The sequence below is a fragment of the Molothrus aeneus genome, chromosome 17 (genome assembly GCF_037042795.1).
Source record: "Molothrus aeneus isolate 106 chromosome 17, BPBGC_Maene_1.0, whole genome shotgun sequence".
Classification (NCBI taxonomy): domain Eukaryota; kingdom Metazoa; phylum Chordata; class Aves; order Passeriformes; family Icteridae; genus Molothrus; species Molothrus aeneus.
The window spans coordinates 213,180-236,244 of record NC_089662.1 but is presented as its reverse complement, the minus strand read 5'-3'; the positions used below and the strand labels follow the sequence as shown (position 1 = coordinate 236,244).

Sequence of the window (23,065 nt, the reverse complement as noted above, 5' to 3'; positions counted from 1 at the left end):
CTATAACTTCTTTTGAATACCCATGCCTCCTTCTAACAAAAATTATAGAGGAACAAAAATAAATATAATGTCAGGCTGCTCACAAAACTCTCCTGCTCCTGAAAATAAGCACTATGCAAACAAACCAACCTCTGCTTTGCCAAAGACAGATCACACTGTGAAAATCCAGAACAAATGCTGATTGCTCAAAGCCTGGCAAAGAGCACATAACATACGCCTAGCTCTAGCAAGAGCAGAACAGGGGCAGGCCTCTGAAAGCAGAGCCCAGCCTGGCAACACATTACATAGAGAAGAGAGAATAACACCATAGTTTGCGTGGTTTAGGGGAAAAAGAGAGCCTGGAAAAGGTCTTATCACAAAAAGCATCTCATTACTTTGTTGTTTTTAATTAAAAAAGAAAACAAAACAAAAAACAATGAAAAAAGCCCCAAGCCTTCTGCTAGGTGGTATTTTCAAAGACAAAGATGTCAGATGGGAAACTTGGTGGCTTTGTGGTTGCTTGGACTCTGTCAGTTCTTACCTCTTTCCTGGCTTTCCCAAACTTTCCCCCAGCCCAGGTACCAGCATTGCTGGCTCCATCTTGCTGCTGTTAGCCTCTTGATTCATCCCAAATCCAGAGCAGAACAGACAGCAAAGGGGTAGCTCAGTCCAAGGGAGAAGGTTGGGGCAACACCAAAATTACCAGCAAATTCCCTCAAGATCCTGTCTCAGAGAGAAAGAAGTAAGTAAAAAGGACTTTTGGGACACAGGTGAGATGTTTTGGGGTCTCTGCAAAAGGAGAGAGGAGGAGCATAAGGAAGGACAGACACCATGACAAGCCATGCCCCAATGATAATCAGCTTAAAATAAAGTCCAGACCAGTCTCAAAGGCATAAGGCCCAACGGCCCAGGACCAGTACCTGAACCTTGGGTGGGATGGATGCACAGGCATCTTAGAGCTCTGTATGTCACCAGGGAGGAGGGAGGGCAGCACAGGCACTCCCACACCAAACTTCATGTTTCTCCATCATCCACTCTGTGCCAAGTGTTGTCCACTAGGTTTGGACTGATTTGGGTCCTGAAATCACACCCTGGAGCCACACAGAGAGCACCCCAAGGGGAGGGGAAGACAGAAGGGCTTGAACTGCTGCTCATCCCCACCCCATCCTTCAGTGCCCCCATCTCAGGATGGGCAATTTTGCAACAGAGGGAAGACCAAGGGACAGAAAACATCCCTGTTTTCATGGCCTTGAGACAAAACACAAAGCACTTGCTGGACGGACACTCTGAGCAGGAGGTGGTCATAGTGTCCATAGTGTCTCCATACTGGAGACATAGGCACCAGGGGACTGCCTGGTGACCAGCAGACCAACACTAAAGGAAACTGCACCTGAGGGCAGGAGGAGCAGTAAAATCCACTCCTGTTAAAAAAATCCTGGTGATGCAGACCAGGTACAGGTCTTCACCAGAGAGCTACCTGCTGCTTCCCTGGAGGCCAAGGGTCTCTCACTTCTCTCTGTCCCCAAATTGTCATTGAGGGTGAGCACCTTGGCCAGTGTTATGTCTAGAGACGAGCTGTGGCCACTGCAGCCTCAGCAGAAGGCAAAAGACATGTCAAAAAACATTCAGCATCAAGAAGTTTCCAGGTGCTTCTCTCTACTCTTTGCAATGATCCACAGGCTGGCCAGGGACACATACCTGGCAGGCAGCCTCTCCTGCCTATCTGTCACATCCAGCCCCTGGGTTTCACATGCTGAGGAGCAAAATCATTTGTGGAGCTTGAGCCCCAGGCCACAGCAGAGAAGTGAGCTAGCTTCTTTGGGCTATGGGACCTGCCTTGACACCCTGTCCAGCTCTCAAGCTGCTGTGATAGCATACCTTGGGTCTCTTCTGCCTCATGGCTAGAGTTTTCATTCTGCAGGTCACAGCACAAGCCCAAAACTCCAGTACATAAACAGCCTCCCCAAAGCTCTGGTTTCCTCCAGATGAAGCAGCACCTTCTAAGCTCAATGAAAACTTCAGCAGAGTTATTATTCCTTTTAAGGGGCTAAACATTTAAGAACAAGTTGCAGAAGATAAAAAGGACCTGGCAGTCTTCATCTCCTCTCCTTCTAAAATGTACTGTGTGCATCCACAGCTGCATCCAAACCACAGCTGCTGGAAGGAAGGCAGCTGTGCGGGGAAGCAGGTCCCTGCCCAAGGGAAACAAGGCACCCTGGCAGGGAGCTGAGACATGGCACAGCTTGGTGCTGGCCTCCAACCTGCACAGCCTTAGGCTGCATCAATGCCAGGACACATGGTCAGTTCTGCCATTGGACTGGGACCAATATTAGCACCACAGCACCTGACAGTGACTGCATCCCATCTCAACATGCTCATAACTAGATTTTGTCCCCAACAGACAGGATTTAAATGAGAAAACTTCAAGTTTATCAATATCCTAGAGAGGAAGTATTTGCTTAGGTAAAGGCATTACAGGACAACCTGCCAGTACAGAAAAAATGATGACCAGTGCTCCCCCATGGAAGCATGTTGGGCTCAGTCCCAAGGAGGCAGCCTGATGACTTCCCATTGCTCCCATGGTGATGCCCCTAGTTTCAGGGAGGATTCATGCAGGCACACCGCAAGCATGGCTCGATGAGCATCGCCATGGTCATCCCACCTGTACAGGATCCCACCAAAGGGGGCAGCAGGACTCATGCAAGGTCATCACCAGATGCACTAGCAACATCCTTCCAGGAGTGTAAATCTTTGTAGGCAGGTACCCAAGGTAATAGATCTACTTTCTCCACATCTTCGGACACACAATCTAAGACACATGATACCAACTGAAGCAGACCTGAGCTTCACCCTATTCTGAGAGAATATGCAGGCACCACCAAATCATCCAGGATCTGCCCACAATGGTACTCAAAGCAGCTAAGAGCCTCCCAGCGTGAATGAAACTCTAAAATCAGGTCTGGGCTGTTTGTGTTTTTTTAAGGAGGATGCATACAAACAAAATGAAAGGACAGAGATGGAACCCCTTAATCTCCCGCCTTCTCAATGGGCCCCAGCACCTCTTAGCACTACGTGCTGATTGAAACCCTGGTCAGTGCCTAGAAAGCTGAACATGGCTCCACAGGATCTGTAAGACCCCAATACCTCTTGGCAGCTGTTGAACAGAAGTAAACTGGACTTGAAGAGGATGACATTTCCCAGTGCCAATAAAACTGCACCCTAGGTGAAGAGCATCATGCTCTTCTTAAACTGCAGGAATGAGGTGAAGAAGTTGTACCTGCCAAAATGAGGTAGGGCAAGAGCCCAGAGCCCTGGAGAAGCAGCATAAACCAAGTGCTCTCCCTGGGCCAAAGCAAGCAACATCATGTCAGCAATATCCCTGCTATTTCAAGGACACAGCAGCAGTCACTGCCCTGTCATCCTATAATTACTGACAAAGGTCTTGATTTATCTAGCTTGCTGTCCAGCTGCTTCAGGACTGAGATTTACTCTTCATCGCCTCCTATGTCATCACTACTGCTATCAGGGATTCCTCCCAGCACTGCCACGAAGCCCGTGCAGCCAGGGGCCCAGCACAGCAGCTGCTGTCTCAGACAGTTGATGCCAAAGAAAGCAGTCTGGGAATAGGAGGCTCTCCAATCAGAAGTTGCTTTATAAAAGCCACATTATCACATAAACCCAGCAACTGCTCCAGTACCTTGGGAGCAACCCACACACAACCTGTACACTGTGGAAGGAGCAGGACTCAACAGCGACTGATCTTCTGTCATTTCTGTACACGAATCATCCTGGGCTCAGTGACACAACAGCAGGCACTGCACAGACATAAACACACTGCAGTGCAGCATAGTTTCCCCATACAGGAGGGCAAAAGAACAACCATTCTTGTGCCATCTTCACTGAAGGGAAGAGAGAGCCCAACAGCTTCTAGCAGCCAGAACAGACCAAAGTAAATAGCCAGCTCCCAAGGCTCATTTGCATCACGCACAGGGATAGCTTTTTGCTGCAGACAGGAAGACTGAGTAAGGGCAATAAAACATTTACACTGATTTCTGAACAGTGTCAGAGGGTGAATGGAAGGAAGACAGGAACAGAAAAGATACTTCCAGAACCAGCAAAGGGAAACCCATCAGCCAGGTCCTCAGGACCAAATGGTCACCACAGTGAGAGCATGCAGCATTGGGGACTTAAGGACCTCTCAAGACACCCACCTATGATCTAAAATAATTCCACCAGACCATCAAAAAAACATGACAACCATAGCTTTTCTAAAGGCAGAACATGAGTTGGCAGTGGTCCGGAACAGCAGACTGAGACTGTAATTATAGGGTGGAGAACCTGCACTGCCAAGCCATGCACAACTGGACAGTGTCACCCTAGGTGCCAACAGAGGATGCCCTACAAACAGCCAGATCACAGAGCATAATGCTTTCAAGCACCACTCAGCAAAGCTACATATCTGAGGCAGCTAAGTTCCTAGAAGTGGGACATTAGCAAAATAATGGCCCTCTGTCTCTGTTCATTTAAAAGGCTACCAGTCATTTATGAGCTGAAAAACAGAGTCCCTTGAAAACTCATGCACAACATAGCCATGGACAGCAAGGGACCAAGTAATTTCTCAGATAGCAGAGTCCACAAAACACTGGGGGCTAAAAGTACAAAACAAATGTAGGTGTTTCATCATAACTTCTTTAGGGTTATTCGCTCTTCAGCAAATCTCTCCAGCTGCAGCTGTCTCTGCCAATTCCGTTGAAAAAAATCACGAGAGAACAGATGCAGTGAAGCTCTTGAAAGTATTAGCTGTCCAAGCTTGTTATGTGTGACTCAAGTTAACCACTAAAACACCAGGCTAGCAGAGGAATTTGGTTGCAAGTCAAAGGAAAGAATAGGAGAGTGTTGGCAGCAAGTCAAAGGAATAACCGCCTGCAAACAAACAAATCTCTCCTGTCCTGTGAGATGCCATCAGGAAGCTCATCCCAAAAGGACTCTGTGCAGAGGAGCCACATCAGTGTCATCATTTTCTCCAGCCCAAAGCACACAGATTTCCTCTGGCAAAGAAGAAGAGATAGTAAGTAAATAGCTGAAAACCTCAGGCACAAAGTTCATAAGCTCTTTATAAAACAATAAGCAAGAAAAATAAATATATAATGGAAAAGAGGTCCTTCCATTTGTTTTGCCTACAGGAATTGCTGAATGACAAGCACATCAGACACAACAGAGTCAGGATGTTGCAAAGCCAATGCACTGGACCCACAGCATTGGTCCCTCCTGCAGCCCCAGAGCCTCCCCTCCTGCATGCCTGTCCCACAGGGAAGCACATGGGTCTCTGCTCTATGCACAGCTCCAGCTCTGGAAAGCTCACCTATTCCTAAGTGAATTCTTAGTTTGGGATGAAAATCACAGCCCATGTTTGACTCTTTCATCTTGTTTTTTATTCTGATGTAATAAACCATGAAAAAAAGCTTCCTCCAAAAGGAAAGGCATGCTTAACTGTTACCCCAAACTGACATTCTTTTCCTGATTGTCTCTACAACTTTACAGTGTGAGTAGGAGTCACATCCCACGAGCTGTGCTTCAGCCTCTGTTTTGTCTGCTACACACTTGCATCTACAAGACCAGCAGTGACTACAGTAACACCTTGAACTCCAAGTAAACCAAAATACTAGTTATCTATAGTTCTAGTGCTTTGTCATTAACAAGCTCTGGCTTGATTTAATGAGAAACAAAGACTGAGGTGTTTGACCTTGCCTTAAAATACAGTCACAGCTTTTTAAAAATTGAACATCTCTTCAATCTCACAGATGCAAGACTTCACAAAATAAAGCACAATTAGTTAAAGCCCCAAATTAGAAACAAAGGGGGGATTAACCAGGGGAGACCTCATTGTGGTCTTCAACACTCTTATGAGAGGAAGTGGAGGGGCAGGTACTAATCTCTTCTCTCTTGTGACTAGTGACAGGACTTGAGGAAACAGCATGAAGTTGGAGGAGGTTTAGGTTGGATATCAGGAAAGAGTTTTTCACCCAATAGGTGGCTGAATATTTGAACAGGCTCACCAGGGTACTGGTCACAGCACCAAGCCTGTCTGAGCTTGAGAAGCATTTGGACAACATCCTCAGGCACAGGGTGGGATAACTGGAGTGTCCTATGCAGGGCCAGGAGGTTGCAGACTCAGTCATCCTGATGGGTCCCATCTAACTCAGCATATTCTATGATTCCCAAGAGTCCACAAGAAGGCAGCTCGTGACAAATAACTGCATCAGTCACCGAAGGCTCTCAGTTGTTTCTTGGAGATGCTCAGGAAAAACCAGCTGGGCTGCAGAAGAAGGCAGTCCTGCATGGCATATGATGCCTCCCCAGGAAGACTCAATCCTTGGCAGCATCTCTGGAGGTACTACCTTGAACAGACCCTCCCAAGAAATGGGGAGAGCAGCAATAAAAGAATGATGCAGTCACTCACTGTGGACATCACAATTACTCCTTGCTTTGGACAAACCTTTTGCAGTGCATATGCTCACTTCTTTAGCCTCTCCAAGGAGGTCGGTAGGATAAAGAATTCCCTGTTTTCACTATATCTTTTTCCCTCGGTTAATGACAGTAGGCTATCAATCCAGCAGGTCAGGGAGATCAGGGAAAGTGCAATATCAAAGACTGACTGAAGCTGCAAGTTTCAAATCTGCCAAAAAAATTTTCAAGTTGGTGAAGAAAGGGAGGGAGGGTTGTACAGTTAATACCTATACTTCAGCAGAAGAAAAGTGAACTCCCCGAATGAGAGGAGAGTGATCTGGCAAAACAACTCCTTCCTCTGGAGGGATGAAACTGGTGAACTGTGACTTGTGTACAACCAGAACCAGAGCTGGGAACAGACTCATGACCCTGGTTCGAACCCATTGCAGCTCTTCACAGATGCCCAGGCCCAAGTGGAACCACCCTCTTAAGCAAAAGCCCAGGTTTCACCTTTTCCACAGCTCTTTAAAAGGTTCCAAAAACCCATGCTGGTGATGGTATTTTTGACACCGTTCCAACTCCAAGCAGATTCATGCAGACATGCTAATGCACTCTGGGGTTTTAAACACCACTAAATTCAACTAGTGCCAAGAACAGTTGAGCTGCAATTTTAAATACTCAGAGTTTATCTTGTTTGAATAAGCAGGAGATAAGTAAAGAAATCATGTAGACCAGAGCCTGGCCCAGATCATGTTTGATTTGTGCCAGGTTCTCCGCTTCACCAAGTCAGTCTGAGATAAACACTTAAGCTACTTTGCATAGCCAGAGAAATAATTATGTATCATCTGTTTGTCCTGGTTTAAAGGAAGGAGGAGAAAGGAAAAAGAGAAAAAAAGAAACTGAATTAAAAAGAAAATTGAGGCACGACTTTCTTATAAAAAAGAGACAGCGCAGTGGGTGGCTACAGAGCTGGCAGTACTAGACAGGATCTCCAGAACAAAAAAAACCCCAGGAAATCCGCAGTGTCACTTCTCCCCACAGCTGATTTAAAATGAGCTTATTCCTTGCACTTGGTCTATGAGGAAGAAGCAACTTCCTGGCTACGATAGGGGGAAACAAAGTTATTAATAGCATCACAATGAGCAAGTATCAGAAGCTATGTTGCAGCCCTGGAAGATCTTGGCTGGTTCATGAAAATATGTGTTGCCATGGCAGAAATTGCTATACATGGTAACAGTGAACAGTGGGGTGAGAACAATTCACTTCTTGATTTGGTGCCCAAAACAAGTTCCTTTTGTTTTCTCCCACCAAAACCCACACATTTATTAGATTGTGTTCAGTCCAAAACTGAGTTTTTCACTTCCAACAGTGGCAAGGGAGATAGCAAAAAAGAGACAAATTCAGAAAGACATTGAAGCAGGCATCACTCTCTGTGCTTCTGCAATGGCATGGTTGATGGACTGGGGCAGAAACTGGACCACATTCAACTTCACTTTTTATTATTTGATATCCATCTAGACAGTCTTCATCTGCCAAACACTACGTACCCAATACATAGTATTTGCTACCGATTAAAAAAAAAAAAAAAAGAGCAAATAACTGAAGAGGCCATTAAAGCAGGGCCTCTTCCAAGATGGGCTGACCTGACATTCAATATCCAACATGGCAGCAGATCACCATGCTGTGCTATTCTGTCTTTTGCTTTCCTCTTTGCAGTTCTCAGCCCTCTCTTCCCTTCTGCAGCACTGCCAAGCATTGAGCACACACAGAGTGCTAATACTTTCCAGAACCATCTGTTACCCTTAACTCATTCCTGAATTGCAGTGCTCATGATTTCTTCCCTCATTTCTCTTCCTCAGCCACTACTTTTGTCCCCATTTCTAGATCAGGTACAAACACTGTGAGCAGCAGAGATCCCAGCCTGGGATCTGAGGTCCCTCCTCTGTACAGGAGGTCCCTCCTCTGTAAAGTCTGACCACCTGCTCCTCATCTTTGCAGCCCAATCTTTTGACCATTTATCCACCCATGATGGACTTTTCCTCAATACCCTCAGCTGAAACATTTCAGTGAGGTCCACCAGACCACTCCACTTGATCACCCCTGCCACGTACTTGGAAACACCTTCCAAGTACCAAGTGGAGTCATGTAGCTCAGTTTTGGTCTACAAAAGCCATATTGGCTCTTCCCCAACATGTCACACCCATTTATGTTCCTACTTAATACTGGTTTCTGGAAACTTTGAAGTGTAAGACATGCACCTTTCGTAAAACCAAGTGCCCCTTCCATTCTGCCTACAGGTGAGACACTCCGAGAAGTATGTTAAGCAAAACACGTAAGCCTGGTCATGCCCTTTCTCCATCTTCTCCCTCATTGCTCAAGAACTCACACATGCATTAGAGATGTTAGAGGCAGATGGCTGGCTGTTCTTCCTAGTAACTATTTCAGATTAACTGTCTATAAGTTTACCCAAATACTTTTTCAACCTGATGATGCCTTTCGCATCCGTGACCCCCAAGAACACTGAAATCAGAAGTTCATCACAGATTGTGTAAAATAAATGGTCTTCTTCCTTTAGGTTTCACTAAGTGCTCATAGTTCTAGGGTCACAAGACTTGGTAGAAAAAATTCAACTTATCCATAGAAAGGGGAAACACTGTCCCCAACTTTTAAAAAAGTAGGAAGACCCTGGGAACTACCAGCCTGTCAGCCTCACCCCTGTGCCTGGGAAGGTGATCAAACAGACCTTCCTGGAAGCTGTACTAAGGACATGGAGGGGATTTAGGACAGCCAGCACGGCTTTACCAAGGGCAAGTCCTCCCTGACCAACCCAGTGGCCTTGCACAATGGCATAGCTCAGTAGACAAGGGAGGGGACAGAGATGTCATTTATATGGACTTCTGTAAAGCCTTTGACACAGATCCCCACAACATCCTTCTCTCTAAATTGGAGAGAGTTGAAGTCGATGAGTGGACTGTTAGATAGATAAGAAAGTGGTTGGACAGTCACATCCAGAGAGTAGTGGTCAATGGCTCAGAGTCCCAATGGACATTAGTGACAAGTGGGGTCCCTCAGGGGTCCATACTGGGACCAGTGTTGGTTAATATCTTCATTAGTACATGAAGGGAACAAGTGTACCCTCAGCAGGTTTGCAGATGACACACCTGAAGGACAGGGCCATCCAGAGGGATCTGGACAAGCCTGAGAAGTGGCCCACGGGAATCTCTGAGGTTTAACAAGGCCAGATGCTGGTGCTGCATCTGAGCTGGGTATCAGTCCCAGTATTGGTCCAGACCGGGGCAGGAACAGATCGAGAGCAGCCCTGACGAGAAGGGTTTGGGGGTGCTGGTGGATGAGAGGCTGCACACGCCCGACCGTGTGTGCTGGCACCCAGAAACCAACCATGTCCTGGGCTGCATCAAAAGAAGTGTGGGCAGCAGGTCAAGGGAGGGGATTCTGCCCCTCTAGTCCCCTCAGGTGAGGCCCCACCTGCAGTGCTGCATCCAGCTCTGGAGTCCTCAGTGCCAGACAGACACGAACCTGGTGGAGCCAGTCCAGAGGAGGCCACCAGGTTAATCAGGGGGATGGAGCACCTCTCTTAGGAGGAAAGGCTGAGAGAATTGGGTTTGTTCAGCCTGGAAAACAGGAGGCTTAGGGGGTGACATAATTGCAGCCTTCCAGTTCCTAAGGAGGGCTTACAAGAAAGATGGACAGGGACTTTTTACAAGAGCATGTAGTGACAGGACAAAGAGGAATGGATTCATACTGAGAGTAGGTTTAGATTAGATACTTCTTTGCTGTGAGGGTGGTGAGGCACTGGAATGGGTTTGCCAGAATAAACATGGATGCCCATTCCCTGAGTTGTTCAAGGCCAGACTGAATGGAGCTCTGAGCAACCTGGCCTAATGAAAGATCTCCTGGTACATGGCAGGGAGTTGAAAGTAGGCAATCTTTAAGATCCCTTCCAACCCAAACCATTCTCTGATTCTATTACCTTCATGATTTTGCATACCTTGATCTTGCTATGCAAGACTTTTCCAAACCAAGGAATCACAAATTTTATCCTCTCTCCTCATAAGGCAGCTGCTCTGTCCTTTAGTAATTTTAATTATCTTCACTGCAGTCTCTCTAACACCACTGTCCTTCTCACAATGCAGAAATCAAAACAGCATGCAGTCTTCAAGACATGAACAAAGTATTAAAGAGGGTCGAATTGATGTCCTCTGCTTCAGTATTAACTCCCTTGCTGATGGTGATCAAAACTGATTGGTTTCTCTGGCAAACATCACAGACAGAACTGATGATTTCAGAGAACTGTCAGTGACTCCAAGCTCCTTCTCAAGCTATAACCACTAGTTCCAGGCTGAGTATCAAACAGGTCCAGTACAGGTAATTTTTCCCTGTTCACCATGTTTTCCTACACTAAAGCTTATCTGTCACGTATCAGTCCACTTCCTCAGTTGTCTGAGGTTCTTATGGATTTCCTTATCTTCAGTGAGCTATTCAACCCACTGCAGAAACTGAGGATCCTCTGCTAACCTGGGAATGTCACTGCTCCCCTCTATACCTGAGGTTACCCATAAGGTGCAAAACACTCCCAGCACCAGTTTCTCAGGCCTTGCTGCTGACTTCCCCAGGTTGAAAAATGACCAGTAAGCCCTACCCTTTGCAGTCTACGCTTTCACCAGCTCTTTGTCCATAACAAGACCCTTCCTCCGTGCCCATGGCGACTCTTTCTTCAAAGCCTTTGGCAGAGAAACTTGCCAAAGGTTGTCTGAAAACACAGACACATGAAGCCTAGTGGTCCTGCTCCCAGCATGCTCATCATGCTCATCCCCTCCAGCAGGTCTGTGAGGCTGAGACAGGGCTTGCCTCTACAATACCCCTTCTAACACTGGTCCAAGCAGGTGTGCTTGGCCATGCCTTCAGCAAACTTGTTCTTCATTGCAAAGACTTAGGCACAGGGGTCAGACCCAACAGTCCATGGAATCCTGAATACTCTTCACAGCCCTTCCCTAGCAGTGCACCTGGACAAATACTGAGCCACTTCTCCAAATTCCTCAAGACTCAACCTTTTAAAATGTTATTGCATTCACCACCACCAATTTATGTGATACCAAGGGCACTTTAGCAGCAGGATACACATGAAAGTATCTCAGCAATTTCAGTATTAAGATCCTTTGGCAGTCTTGAGTAAACATTATCTGTTCCTTAGTTTCTTATCAGTTCCTCTTTTGTTCTAAAGCTATTTCTACTGATGTTCAATGCGAGACAACTTCTCCTACAGTTCTTCTGTAGCAAGCTTGAAGTTTGCAAAGCTCCTCCACAGGAGTCAAGATGGCCAAAAATGGTTTAGATTTTTTTGTGATAGCTTTATCTTCTGTGCCTCTCATGCTTTGATCTCTTCTGCTGCCAGTTTCCAAAAGGCTTCAATGCATTTGAAAGTTAATCATATTTGGCAAATTCACTCCTCAAAAGTCTTAATCTGGACCACGTTATTTTGATTTTACATGTAATCTGCTGAAATAGATAGGTTTTTTGGTCTTCTTGCTTGGATACAACTTCCCCTTTTTGGTAAGCCTGCTTCTCATTCTACTGTCCTTTTTTCCCCTGCACCTTTCCCTTTTTTTGTGTCTTTCTTTAAAAGGCCAAACAAAAAAAGTCTGATCGGTTCTTGGTGGAGGTACCCATTCCTTCTGAGCTGGTAATATAACCACTAAATGCTTTCTATACCCCCTCTGTTCCGATCAGCTTCTCTTTAGCCAAGGAACAGATCTCAGGTTGCTTCCAAGACAGCAGACAGCCCCTTTTTAACAGACTCAGGAGTAAACACCAGCTCTGGGGCGAGGCAGACAAGTCTCATTTATTTTATTTTTATGCTGCCAGTCATAAAGATCCCATCATAACCCCAGGCTTCGCATTATTATGACTATTCAGCACATTGGTACTGAGTTTTCACAGGTAACTGCATATTCACAGTTTCCAGATGCCCAAAACTAGATGTTTTTCCAGCTGGAAACCATGCTACACAAACAAAGCACCTCCTGAGGCACCCACCAGGTGAGAGGTAGAGGGGTCAAGGCTTCTCCTTCCCAGGAGGAATACAAGATGACATCAAAGGGCAGAAAAGATTCCAGGAGAGCAGCGCCCTGCAACAGCATTTCCCTTCCAAGGAACTGCCACAGCTTGGACCCTCTCCCTTGTTTATTTTCAGCACTACTGAGCGCAGAGCTGTAACCAAGGTTGAAACCAGCAGGACCTTGGTGGGAGACATACAAGAGACAAAAAGCTAGGCCCAATGGTTAACAAACTCCAAAACAAGTTTAGTCAGCAACAGGTTTTAATCTAAAAAATAACAGCATTGTGGATCAATTATTGCCTGAAGCACAGTAAAAGTGAGGATTACATCTCTCAGCTGTTCATTCCTTTTCTCATCTTCTCTCACAGCTTAGCAAGGTGTGAAGTTGAAAGATGAAGCTCAATATTGCCCTGCATCTTGAGCAGCAGAAAGCTCTGCTACAACAGAGCTACACCCAAGAAGGGGCTGGCTGAACGTCCCCTGTAGCAGCACCCAGTTTTCACAGTCAGCCACCTCAATACTGCTTTCTGTCCATGGGCCCACATACTGCCTTGTCCTAATGAAAGCCCACACTTCCCAGAGGGCCAACGGAGCAGTCCAAGCTCTAGCACAGACACATCTCACTGTTAAAGCTCTTCGTGCCACAGTTAACATTTGCCTTTCCCAGGGCAAACAGCCACACTATTCAGGAGGGTTTACAGCTATAGATCCATAAGCAAAGCAGTACAGATTCCTATCATAAGAAACAGACCCAAAATGGGAATTTCTGGGGAATACTGTTAATTCATCTAAAGTCCCTCAAACCTCTTCAGTCCGTAAAACCTCTGGGTTTAAGCCAGGTCCAGCTGGAATTTGAAGGGCAAGAAAGCTGCACTGCTGGCAGTTCCATGACAAATTTGTCTGTTCTCCAACCACCTGCATGCTCTTGCTTGAAAAAATAACTACCGTTGCAAACAGCAGAGGCTTGAGCAAAGCAACAGGAATTAACTGCATGCCCTCCTTTGCCTGCACCAAGGGCCCACCAAGTGCAGGTCCTGGAGGCCCAACTCCACTTTGCAGTTGGTGCCATATGCCCTGGCAAGACCAGGGTAACAAGCTGTCTGGGCCAGCTGCAGGGGCTATTTTATTTCTCATCCAGAGTACAAGATGTACCGTGTATCAGAGGACACCCTAAAATAGAAAACTTTGCTTCTCCCCAATGAGACTCCACAGCAGCTCAAAATCAACACCTCTGTAGCTCACCCGAGCCATCCAGGCCAGAGCACAACAACTACTAGACGATACTAATTTTTGCATTTCCAGCTGAACTCTGGGTACTTTCACTAAACCATTTGATGATCATCATGCTGTTCACTCTTTCCCACCTGAAGTCTTTGCTTCCTACTCCAGGGAGAGTGAGATAGACAAAACAGCCCAAGGTGAAACTTCCCTGCACCCCTGCAGCAAGTATAACTTCACTGAACACCAGGTACCAAAAAAGCTTTTCTCCACGAACAGACAGCTCTCACAGTTCAGCAGCAGCTTTGCTTGAAGAGAAAATGGTGAGTGATTTCATCCCTCCAAGACCAAATAAAGTTTAAGCATAAAAGTGCTCAGCTATTACAACACTGGATGGCTGACAGGGAGGTGTCATTGGACATCGAGAGGCCACCTTCCTAGGGAAGAATTATGGGGAGCCAGAAAGGCTAAAATCACTGACATGCCCCTCTCACTGCCAAACTCATACAGCCTTCCTGGTTTCAAGAACAAGATCAACCCAAAAAAGTGTCACCACTAAGGAAGTTATGCCCACAGTATCTCTGCCAGCCTTCCTCTTGTAGCAGCGTTTAGAATTCAAGGCCAAAGTCACTTCAACAGCATTACATTCAAAGCTGGCTCAACAGACTATGAAGAGGGAACAGGATGATAACATCATGGCACAATGGCACACTAAATTCAGAGTGGATGATTCAGTCATATGTTCTCCATGACCCCCTCGCACTCTTTCCCCATCCCCAGCACTCATCACGTGAGGCCTGTAGAGCTCCTCAAATCCTTCACAGAGATAACTCAGCCAGCTAACTAACAGCAGATGGTTTTCTCTTGCTTTAGTGAACTCAACTACTCTGGTAACAGGACTCAGAACCAGAAAAAAAAAAAAAAGGTAAGGTGGCAATGCACAGATTCACCTCCAGATTATCACTGTCTTTTTTAATTTTTTCTGCTTATTGCCATCCCAAAACAGACTTGTACTTTGCAAGTCTCCAGAATCTTAAACATGTGTTTTAGACTAATTTCAAGCTACAGCTTTAGTGAATTCAGGCTGGATCGTCATACCACCACCAGGCATTTCCTCAGCAGCTTCTAAGCCCTCTATACAAAAATGAGTATATTTGCTTTTCACCATTCTTTTCAGAGATTTAAGAATTAATTTAACAAAAATTAGAGTAGATTACTTCAGGGGCAAGCTCCCTAAGGAGCTTCCAAGCCAAAACTGCAATTCACAGGCCATTTGTACTCTAACTCAGGACTGCAGATGAGAGCCCAAGGGCAGCACCAACTCAAGCACAAAGTTGCCCTCTAAGCCCCAATGCTACTTCCTTCACACTCTTTTAACCGGGCTGATTAAATACAACTCAGCCATATCCCACCCAGACCATTCACTGTACTACATGGGCATAAATTGCCAAGATAATACACCTCCACATTATGACATGCTAAGCGTCTGTCCTCCGGACTACATTAAACGCTCCTCACGCTGGCTCCACTCCAGGCTCTGCACCTCAGCTCACAGCCATTTCACCATCTCTCTTTGCTTCACTTCATGTTGATCAGTGATGATCAAGAATACATAAAACAGTTGGAGCTTCTCCTCTCACCCTAGCTTAGAGCAATAAATACTTGGACGGTCTAATAAAAAAAATCCCAAGCATAACTACCAGATCTAGGGAGCCAAAAAGAGCTAAACAAGGTGGTTGATGCACAGCTGGATAACTGTAGATATCAAAGGACTATCAAAGAACTACAATGTACACAGGAAGAAATAGGTACAGGACCAGAAGAAGACCAAATATGGCATTTATCACTTTACAGCAAACTGACCACGTTGAAACTAACAGCTGATCCTTGGGTTACTATTTTAACACCTATATGGAAGACTCAGTGCCTACATTACAATGGGACCACCCGCAGTTTACTTCAGGTCTGGAAACAGCCCTCCACTTGATATTTCCCACATGGCACCAATAGCATATGGGGACCAGCCCAGAGCAGATAAAACTATGTGGCGGGGTACAACTGTGCCAGCAGATGAGCAGGGGGTGAGAAGCAGGTGCTGGAGCAGGTGAGGTGGCCAGGACCAGCAGGCAGATAGGAGTTCCAACAGTATGTGAGTCAACCACTCCAGCCAGTGCAGAGGAACCTTTCCAAGCAGGACTACACAGCACAGTTCATGCACTGCATTCCCTGGGCCAGTATTTAATTATTCAGCTAGAAAGTTTCCTGTAAGTTGTTCTCTGAGTTTCCTTTGTGACTGAACATATTTTACACCAATTCATCCTTTAACTTGAGCCCTGGCTGCTTGTACACAACATATTGCACTGCTTCAGAGTCAGAAAAACCCAAGACAGCTGAACTCCATGTGGTTAAAGGGGATTTGCTGAGCTCAGTCTCAGCTCATCAGGCAGCATTGTGCAGGGATTTTCTTGGTATCACTAGCAATGGAGACAGTAAGCCTCTTTGTTTATTTTTTCCCAGATGAATGACACAAGCAAAAGCAAACAGAAAATACCAGACCTACAGAACAAAGAGGCTATCCCTGCTACAGTGCACCTGGCCCTGGGCCACAAGTTCATGATGTCCATGATCACACAAAATCCCACTATATTGAGTCTTTTCTGCCTCCGTAACAGGTTTCCAGGCAAAAAGCAGCAACCTTGTTTGCCCAGGTAGGAAACAGCCCCATCTGTCACAGCAAAGTGCCTTACAGCAGTGTCCCACAGCTGCGAAGTTACACACACAAGTGAACCCAGCACAGGTTTGCGTGGGGAACCCTTCCTGCTTGGCTTGTTTGGTTTTGGTAGATCATAAACTCTGCAGCTAAGAAAACGGTTGGTTTAGAGAGGCCCAGGACTGCTCTGCTTCAAGCTGAGACAGGAACACACAGCAAATCTGGGGAGCACAGGGTGCTCCCTCTTCATCTGTGTTGAAGCACTTGCCACCGAGGAAGGCAAAACGTAGAAACAGCTTGGTTCAGGGAGCTGGGCACAAGCAGAATACGAGAGGGGTAAGAAAATACACCCTCCTTAGAGAACCATACTTCTATTTTCCTCTGGTGGTTGATGAAGATGTCAGCAAGTAATTTTAATAAGACCCTTTTTTTCAGAAGTTCTAGCACTCTGCAGCATAGAGCCCTTGCTGGAATTTCATACAAGACTTAAAGCACAAAGAGACAAAAGAGCCTGAAAAAAAAATAAACTCAGCATCTCCAGCACTTTAATCTTTCAGCGTGTTTTTTTCAGGAAGAATTTTCTAAAGTTGATATTGTCTACCTCAAGCCCCTTCTTTTTGCCTGAAGCATGTAACAGGCGGAGGCCATGTCTCCTTGCCATGCCAACATTCACCTGGGAATCACAGAGTGTTTTCCCTCTCCCATGCTTCGCTGCAACCAAACAATCTGAATCTCCAGCACTCTCATTTTAAGTTTTCCAAATATCTTTTGGCTGTGTGAGTTGCATAACCAAAAAATGGCAGCTGACAACACACAAAGAAAAAAAGCCTGGGAGAGTAGCTGGAAGATAGTTGACACCAGCTACACCGGAATTTACTGGGCTACACTCAACTGGAAATATAAAACACTTAATTCTTACAGCAGTAACCTCAAACTCACAAACAGTAATTAGGATGAGAGAATATATGCCAAATAATGGTACTTCCATTATCCCATGAGACAAAGACCAAGCACAAAAGAATTTTCTCTTGACCTACAGTGTCTCTTCCAGATGTATGAGGCAGATGGACCTCACGGCTGCTGCTTCAGTTAATACTTTCCTGCCACTCCAAGAACTGACTGCTTTAAGAAACTATCCAAAGCAGATTACTCTTCCTCGTGAAAAGCATAAAACCAATCAAACAGACAGCTTGCTTCAATGGATACTCACGAATGAGCTACTAAAAAACACAAGAAATTATTTGCTCATTATGGCTGTCTTTCCTACATGGGAACAGCCTTCCTTGGCGAAGGCAGGAATAAACATTAAATATGAAATAATGACAGCAGAACTCAGGAACCTCCTATGAATCCAGCTAAAACCAAATCCCAGTGCCTGTTCTGGAATTTCTTTTTATTACAGATAAGAGGCACTTCCTGAACTATTTGAATCTGCCTGGGGGACTTTTTATAGAAACACAAGCATATACACGTCACAAGGCACAAGTAATTGCACTCCACTTGGGAAGAAGGACTGATGGAGCCTAAATGGAACATTTCAATTTCTAACCTATCTATTTGCTGAAAGCTTGCAAGCATCTCCTCCTAATTGCATCATCCACTGAGAAAGCCATTTTGGGAGTATAGCAGGAACAGAAACATTGGAAAAGGAGACTACAAGAAGGAGGAAATGCTGCTTTCCTTTGAACTTCTGATTAGTTTCCATCAAAAGACTCTGATCTGTCTGAAGGCGTTTCCCAAAGACCAGGCTTTATCTGCATAGGCAAACACTGGAAGGTTTGACTGCCCCATAGGAGCTAGCTCTGGGCCATGCTGGGCCTGCTGATGGAAGCACCTTAAAAAGGTTTTGGCAGCGATGGTAGACAGGACAACCACCTTGTCCTCTACAGCCCCTCTTCTGCTTCTGCCAGAAGAGCTACTGGAGGAAAACAAACTCCTGGCTTCACTAAAAGCCAGTCACCCCCTAAAACATTTCGTTCCAAGGAAATTTCCCTGGTAAGCTTACCAGGCTCAGTAGCATGTTTAGAGGAGTAGTGACAACAGGAGCAAGCTCATGGCAGAGGTCAGGCTTGCTGATAACTTCTCCCACCTGCACTTATTTCCACTGACTTTGCAGAGCTAACAGAGACTTTTGCTATCCCAGTTTATTTACTGCCAAGTGAAGTACCACAATCCAGTCTATCCAAAAAAAGGCTCATTCAGCAGACAAGAGTGGGATGACCTGTTGTGGGGCATGGGCTTGTCCTGCACTCAAAGTTAGCTACAGAGAGGATATTTATTCATGGCCTTATTTAAGCCAGCTAAGAAGAGGCTAAACCAGAACAGGGCACATGGACCCAGTTCAGAGGATGTGGAGGGCTCTGCATGGCATAACAGTGAGAGGCTTGGATGCCCTGCCAAAACTAGAAAACCTCTCTGCTGCAAAGTCACAGCTGAGCTCAGACACACAGTGCCCACCAGCAGCTCCAGGGCAGGGTGATGAAGTGTCAAAGTATTCATTCACTCCTAAATGAAAGTTGCTAAAAAACATGGAAACTGGTATTCATGCAAACTCAAAGCCTGAAATAATCTGAATTAACTAAAAACAACAAACTAGGCTAAAATGACTCAAGATTCAATAACAAAATGAAGAGTCCTCATTGTAATCACAACAAAACACATGAATCCTTTACATTTTGTATAAATCAAATTAAAACAGCCAACCAGAACAGCAGGTTTCCTGCTGAACAAGCACACTCAGTACCATTCCCAGTCCTTCCACCCAGCTAACATGACTTCAGCAACCTCAGTATTTCTGGGTAGGCTGGAAGATCTCCCTCTGCACCCATCCTGAGGCTGTTTAATTCAAACAGCCAAAAATATGCTGATAAAACAGCAAGTCCAAACTTAAAAGCTTTCTTCTCCATAAGTAAAGTGACAACCCAAGTAGTATCATTACTAAAGCATTTACTCATCAGGAAATACAGATATGACATATATGACTTCCAAAAAAGGGTTAGTGAATATTTATTAAATGGCACTGCCATTTAATGCCAATAAATGTTTAAAAAACAAGCCACCCTTGTTTTTTGGCCAAAAAGTCAGACTCCTATAGCTGTTTAAGCTCTCTTACCTTTAACTGCAGAAGTAATTCCCTTAAAGCTGATTTTATGTATCTTAAAGCTCTTCCCACAGTCCCTCAACAATGCTAATAATTCTTCCTCCACTGCTTTCAGAGGAAAAAAATCCCTTGGTTCCTGATTTACAAAACTTTACCAGTTTGTTATCAGGCAGTTACTCCAATCCTGTGAAGGCAACCCCAAAAGAATGGCAAAATGGATTTTAAAAATGCCTCAAAGCTCAGACACCAATACAAGGAAATCCACAAGATGTTCTTACCCCTTGAGCAGCTCAGGAATTCCAGGCTCTCTTTTCATCTCTGTACCACACATTATATTTTTCTAGGAATCAAGTAAGTCAGTTGAATGGGAGGCACTTCTTTTGTGTCCCTAAATCAGGGCAGCACTCAGTAAGCCCTGTTCTGCATGGCATATTATGCTTGCATGTCTCCCATGAGGATTTCTGCTGCAAATCCAGTCAGGGTGAGGCTGAAGTCAGACTTCTGCATCACAAGGATGACCGTAAAATTCTCTCAATTACAAAATGCACCAGACGTGTGGACTGAGATCTCACTGCAGCTTATGTTTGCCCAGGTAAGGCCAAGATATCTGTTTCAGCTAGGCAAACCTGTTGTGAATACAGAAGGCATGTGAACTATCTGAACAAAATTGTGGCTTCTAAATCTGCATTCTATAATCCACTGTGATCTCAGCATCCCTCCAAATAGCCTCCATCCAACTGATAGGAAGAGTTGTCTTGTCAACCCAGCAAAAACCAAATTCAAAAGCACTAAAGAGACAGCGAGGGATACACAGGTAAAACACAGTGAAATCCAGCACAAGAAGCTTTGTACTCATCTGCACCAGCTAGTGGAATGATAGCATCAAATCTACACGATTTTGTCAGCCTTTAGAGTTTACCCCAAAATGAGGAATCTACAACCTCAATCTCCAAGCACCTTTGGCTGTCACAAGCACAGAGGCAGAAGCAGCTGCTGTGAGTTGCTGCTCCTGGCAAGATGAGAGAATGCTGCTGTGCTCATCATTTTGCTCAGTCTGAATTCTGGCATTTTAGGGCCACCCTCAATGGGATTTGCTATCCCTTCCCAAGATGCTCCTTACAGACTAACTCAAACCCTGGTCTGCTGCAGGAGATGCAGAAGGAAAAAGAAATAAAACAACTTCAAATGCAAGAGAAATAAAAAATTATTCCAAACACCTTGCATCACCAATGAGGCACTGAGCAAAAGGCCAGTGCAACTCTCCCCCAGCCAACAGGAACGTGAGAAGCCGGCTGAAGAGAGAGTCACACACAGGAATTTTAAATCGGTCAAGTATTTAACCTAAAATGAAAAAAAGACACCGGCAAAACAGCACAACTGCAACTGGCATCAGCAACAACAAGGATAGTGCCTCTGCACGTTCCTCCTGGCAGAACCAAACTTAATTTAACCACTTCTCGCCGACGATCCCAGGCGCGGAGGGACCAGGAAGAGTTCTCCTTCAATGGGGTTATTCACTGGAGCTGTAAAATCCGCCTGCCTTTGTCGGAAGCCGGATGCAGCCTGGTAAACTACCTGGCCCTCCATTTTCACTGCCAACAGGTGATCCTGTCTCCCAACGCACTTCCAGGAGAGGACAGAACCCTCTCCTGGCCCTGCAACAGCCACACCCGATAGTATTTTCACTGTCATTCTGTAAAAGCGCCTATTTTTTAAGCGAAAGAGAGAAAGCTACGGGGGCACCCAGCCCAGCGCCAGCGAGCCCGGACTGGAACGGGCACAAAACCATGGTGTGCTCCCGACGAGCCACCCGTCTTTGGATGCGTGAGGGCACCCGACAGAGTCCGGCCGCAGCCTCCGGGGAGGCGCCGGGGCCCGGCAGGAGGGAGGACTCCGAGTCAGGGCCGGGCCGGCTACGCTCAGCCGAGCTCATGGCCGCCCGCCTTACTCGGAGGCCGCAAACAGCCCAGTGCCAGTCCCAGCCCCAGGCGGAGGCCCCGGCGGGAGCCAGAACAGTGCGAGAGGAAGGTCCCCCCACAGACAGCCCAGCGCGGCGGGAGGCGGCCCGGGACCACCGCTCCGCGCGAGTCTGACCGCTGGGCACGGCTCAACTCGACTCGGTTGCATTTCACCTGCCGCGGCGGCTTCCCCGGCCCCGCCTCCACCCTTGCCGGGAGTTGCTCCTGGCCCCAGCCCAGGCCGAGGCCCACTGCCCCGGGGAGCGGCAACGCGTCTCTCCCCTCTCCCACCACTCTACAGGTGCGTGGCGGCCGCACTCACCTCTCCGCCATGGCCGCTCCGCCCGCGAGCGGGGCAGGATGTGAAACCCGATCCCGGCCCCGCCCGGGGGTGGCGCGGCCGGACCCGGGACCCCCAGCCACTCCCCGGGTCCCTCTGCCGGGGGCGGCTGTGCTGGGACGGGGCGGGGCGGGGCGGGGCGGGGCGGGGCGGGGCGGGACGGGACGGGACGGGACGGGGCGGGGCGGGACGGGACGGGGCGGGGCGGGGCGGGGCGGGGCGGGGCGGGGCGAGACGAGACGGGACGGGACGGGACGGGACGGGACGGGACGGGGCGGGTCGGGTCGGGTCGGGTCGGAGCGGAGCGGAGCGGGCCGGGCCGGGCCGGGCCGGGCCGGGGCGGAGCGGGCCGGGGCGGAGCGGAGCGGGCCGGGACTGTCCGGGGCTGGCGAGGCCGGCGTCAGTGGAGGAGCCGCGGGTCGAGGGCAGCCCCTGGCGGCGGGTGCGGTCGCTACGGAACCTGATCTAGTCCGCCGAGCCCTGGCGTCGCGAAGCTCCGGCCCGAGGAGTGGAAACAAGGAGAGTGGAAGCGGAGCCAGGACATCAGTTTTGGAGCCGCTGAAGCCTTTTTTGAGCTACAGGTCAATGGTAAAACTCGGTGGTCGTGACTTCTTTTGTGAGGAAAGCCGTGGTCAGGCAGGTCACATCCTGCTCTCGCCTCGGGGGTCTTTTGGCAGCGCTATAGTTGTAGGCCCCAGGTACGGCCTGTGCGCGCCGCTGGATCACAGCTGCGCCGGTGAACCGTGTTCTCCCGACGCTGCCTCCCGCTGCCCTGGGCACATGAGGCTTTATTGGTTCTGCTCTGCCCTCTGGTACTCCCGACATCCTGCAAGAGCGTGGATGGAAAGTGGCAGGGGGGACTTGAACCAGTATGGAGCACTAAGAAAGGAAAGTTCCTTTGCCAATGCTGGATGTTGAGCTGTCTCTGCTTCCAGGTGGGAGGGTACAGACCTTTGGGTCAGCCTGCGCTGTAAGGCTGCCGTGCTCTGGGTTTGCCTAGATGTTTTCTTTTTTTTTTTTTTTTTTTTTTTTTTTTTTTTGCCCCAGCAGCTTTGTCTGGGCAGATTTTGCAGACTTTCTGTTTCTTCTCTATCATGAGCACATAGTAGACTGGTCAAAGCTGTGCAGGACTATCAGGTGTGTCTCCAGCAGATGCACAGATCCACCAGCAGCGTACAAACAGCATAGGTTTAGAGACCTCAAGAACTAGTAGAGCCCTGCTCCTCGGCCAGCATGA

General features: G+C 47.2%; 1 protein-coding gene across 2 annotated transcripts in view; it reads right to left on the bottom strand.

The window, feature by feature from the left end:
- LOC136563929 (rho GTPase-activating protein 39-like) overlaps positions 1-22,397 on the bottom strand; it is a 57,403-nt gene extending 35,006 nt beyond the window's left edge. Inside the window, exon 1 of one of the 2 annotated variants that reach the window (XM_066561615.1) lies at positions 22,289-22,397. Coding sequence is in view for 1 of the 2 variants with exons in the window: in XM_066561614.1 (XP_066417711.1) it covers positions 21,811-21,821 (11 nt within the window). In the remaining variant the exon portion in view is untranslated. Of the gene's footprint in view, positions 1-21,810; positions 21,912-22,288 lie in introns of those variants that run through there. The other variant, XM_066561614.1, reaches the window with a different exon arrangement.
- Between the last annotated feature and the right edge of the window lie 668 nt (positions 22,398-23,065).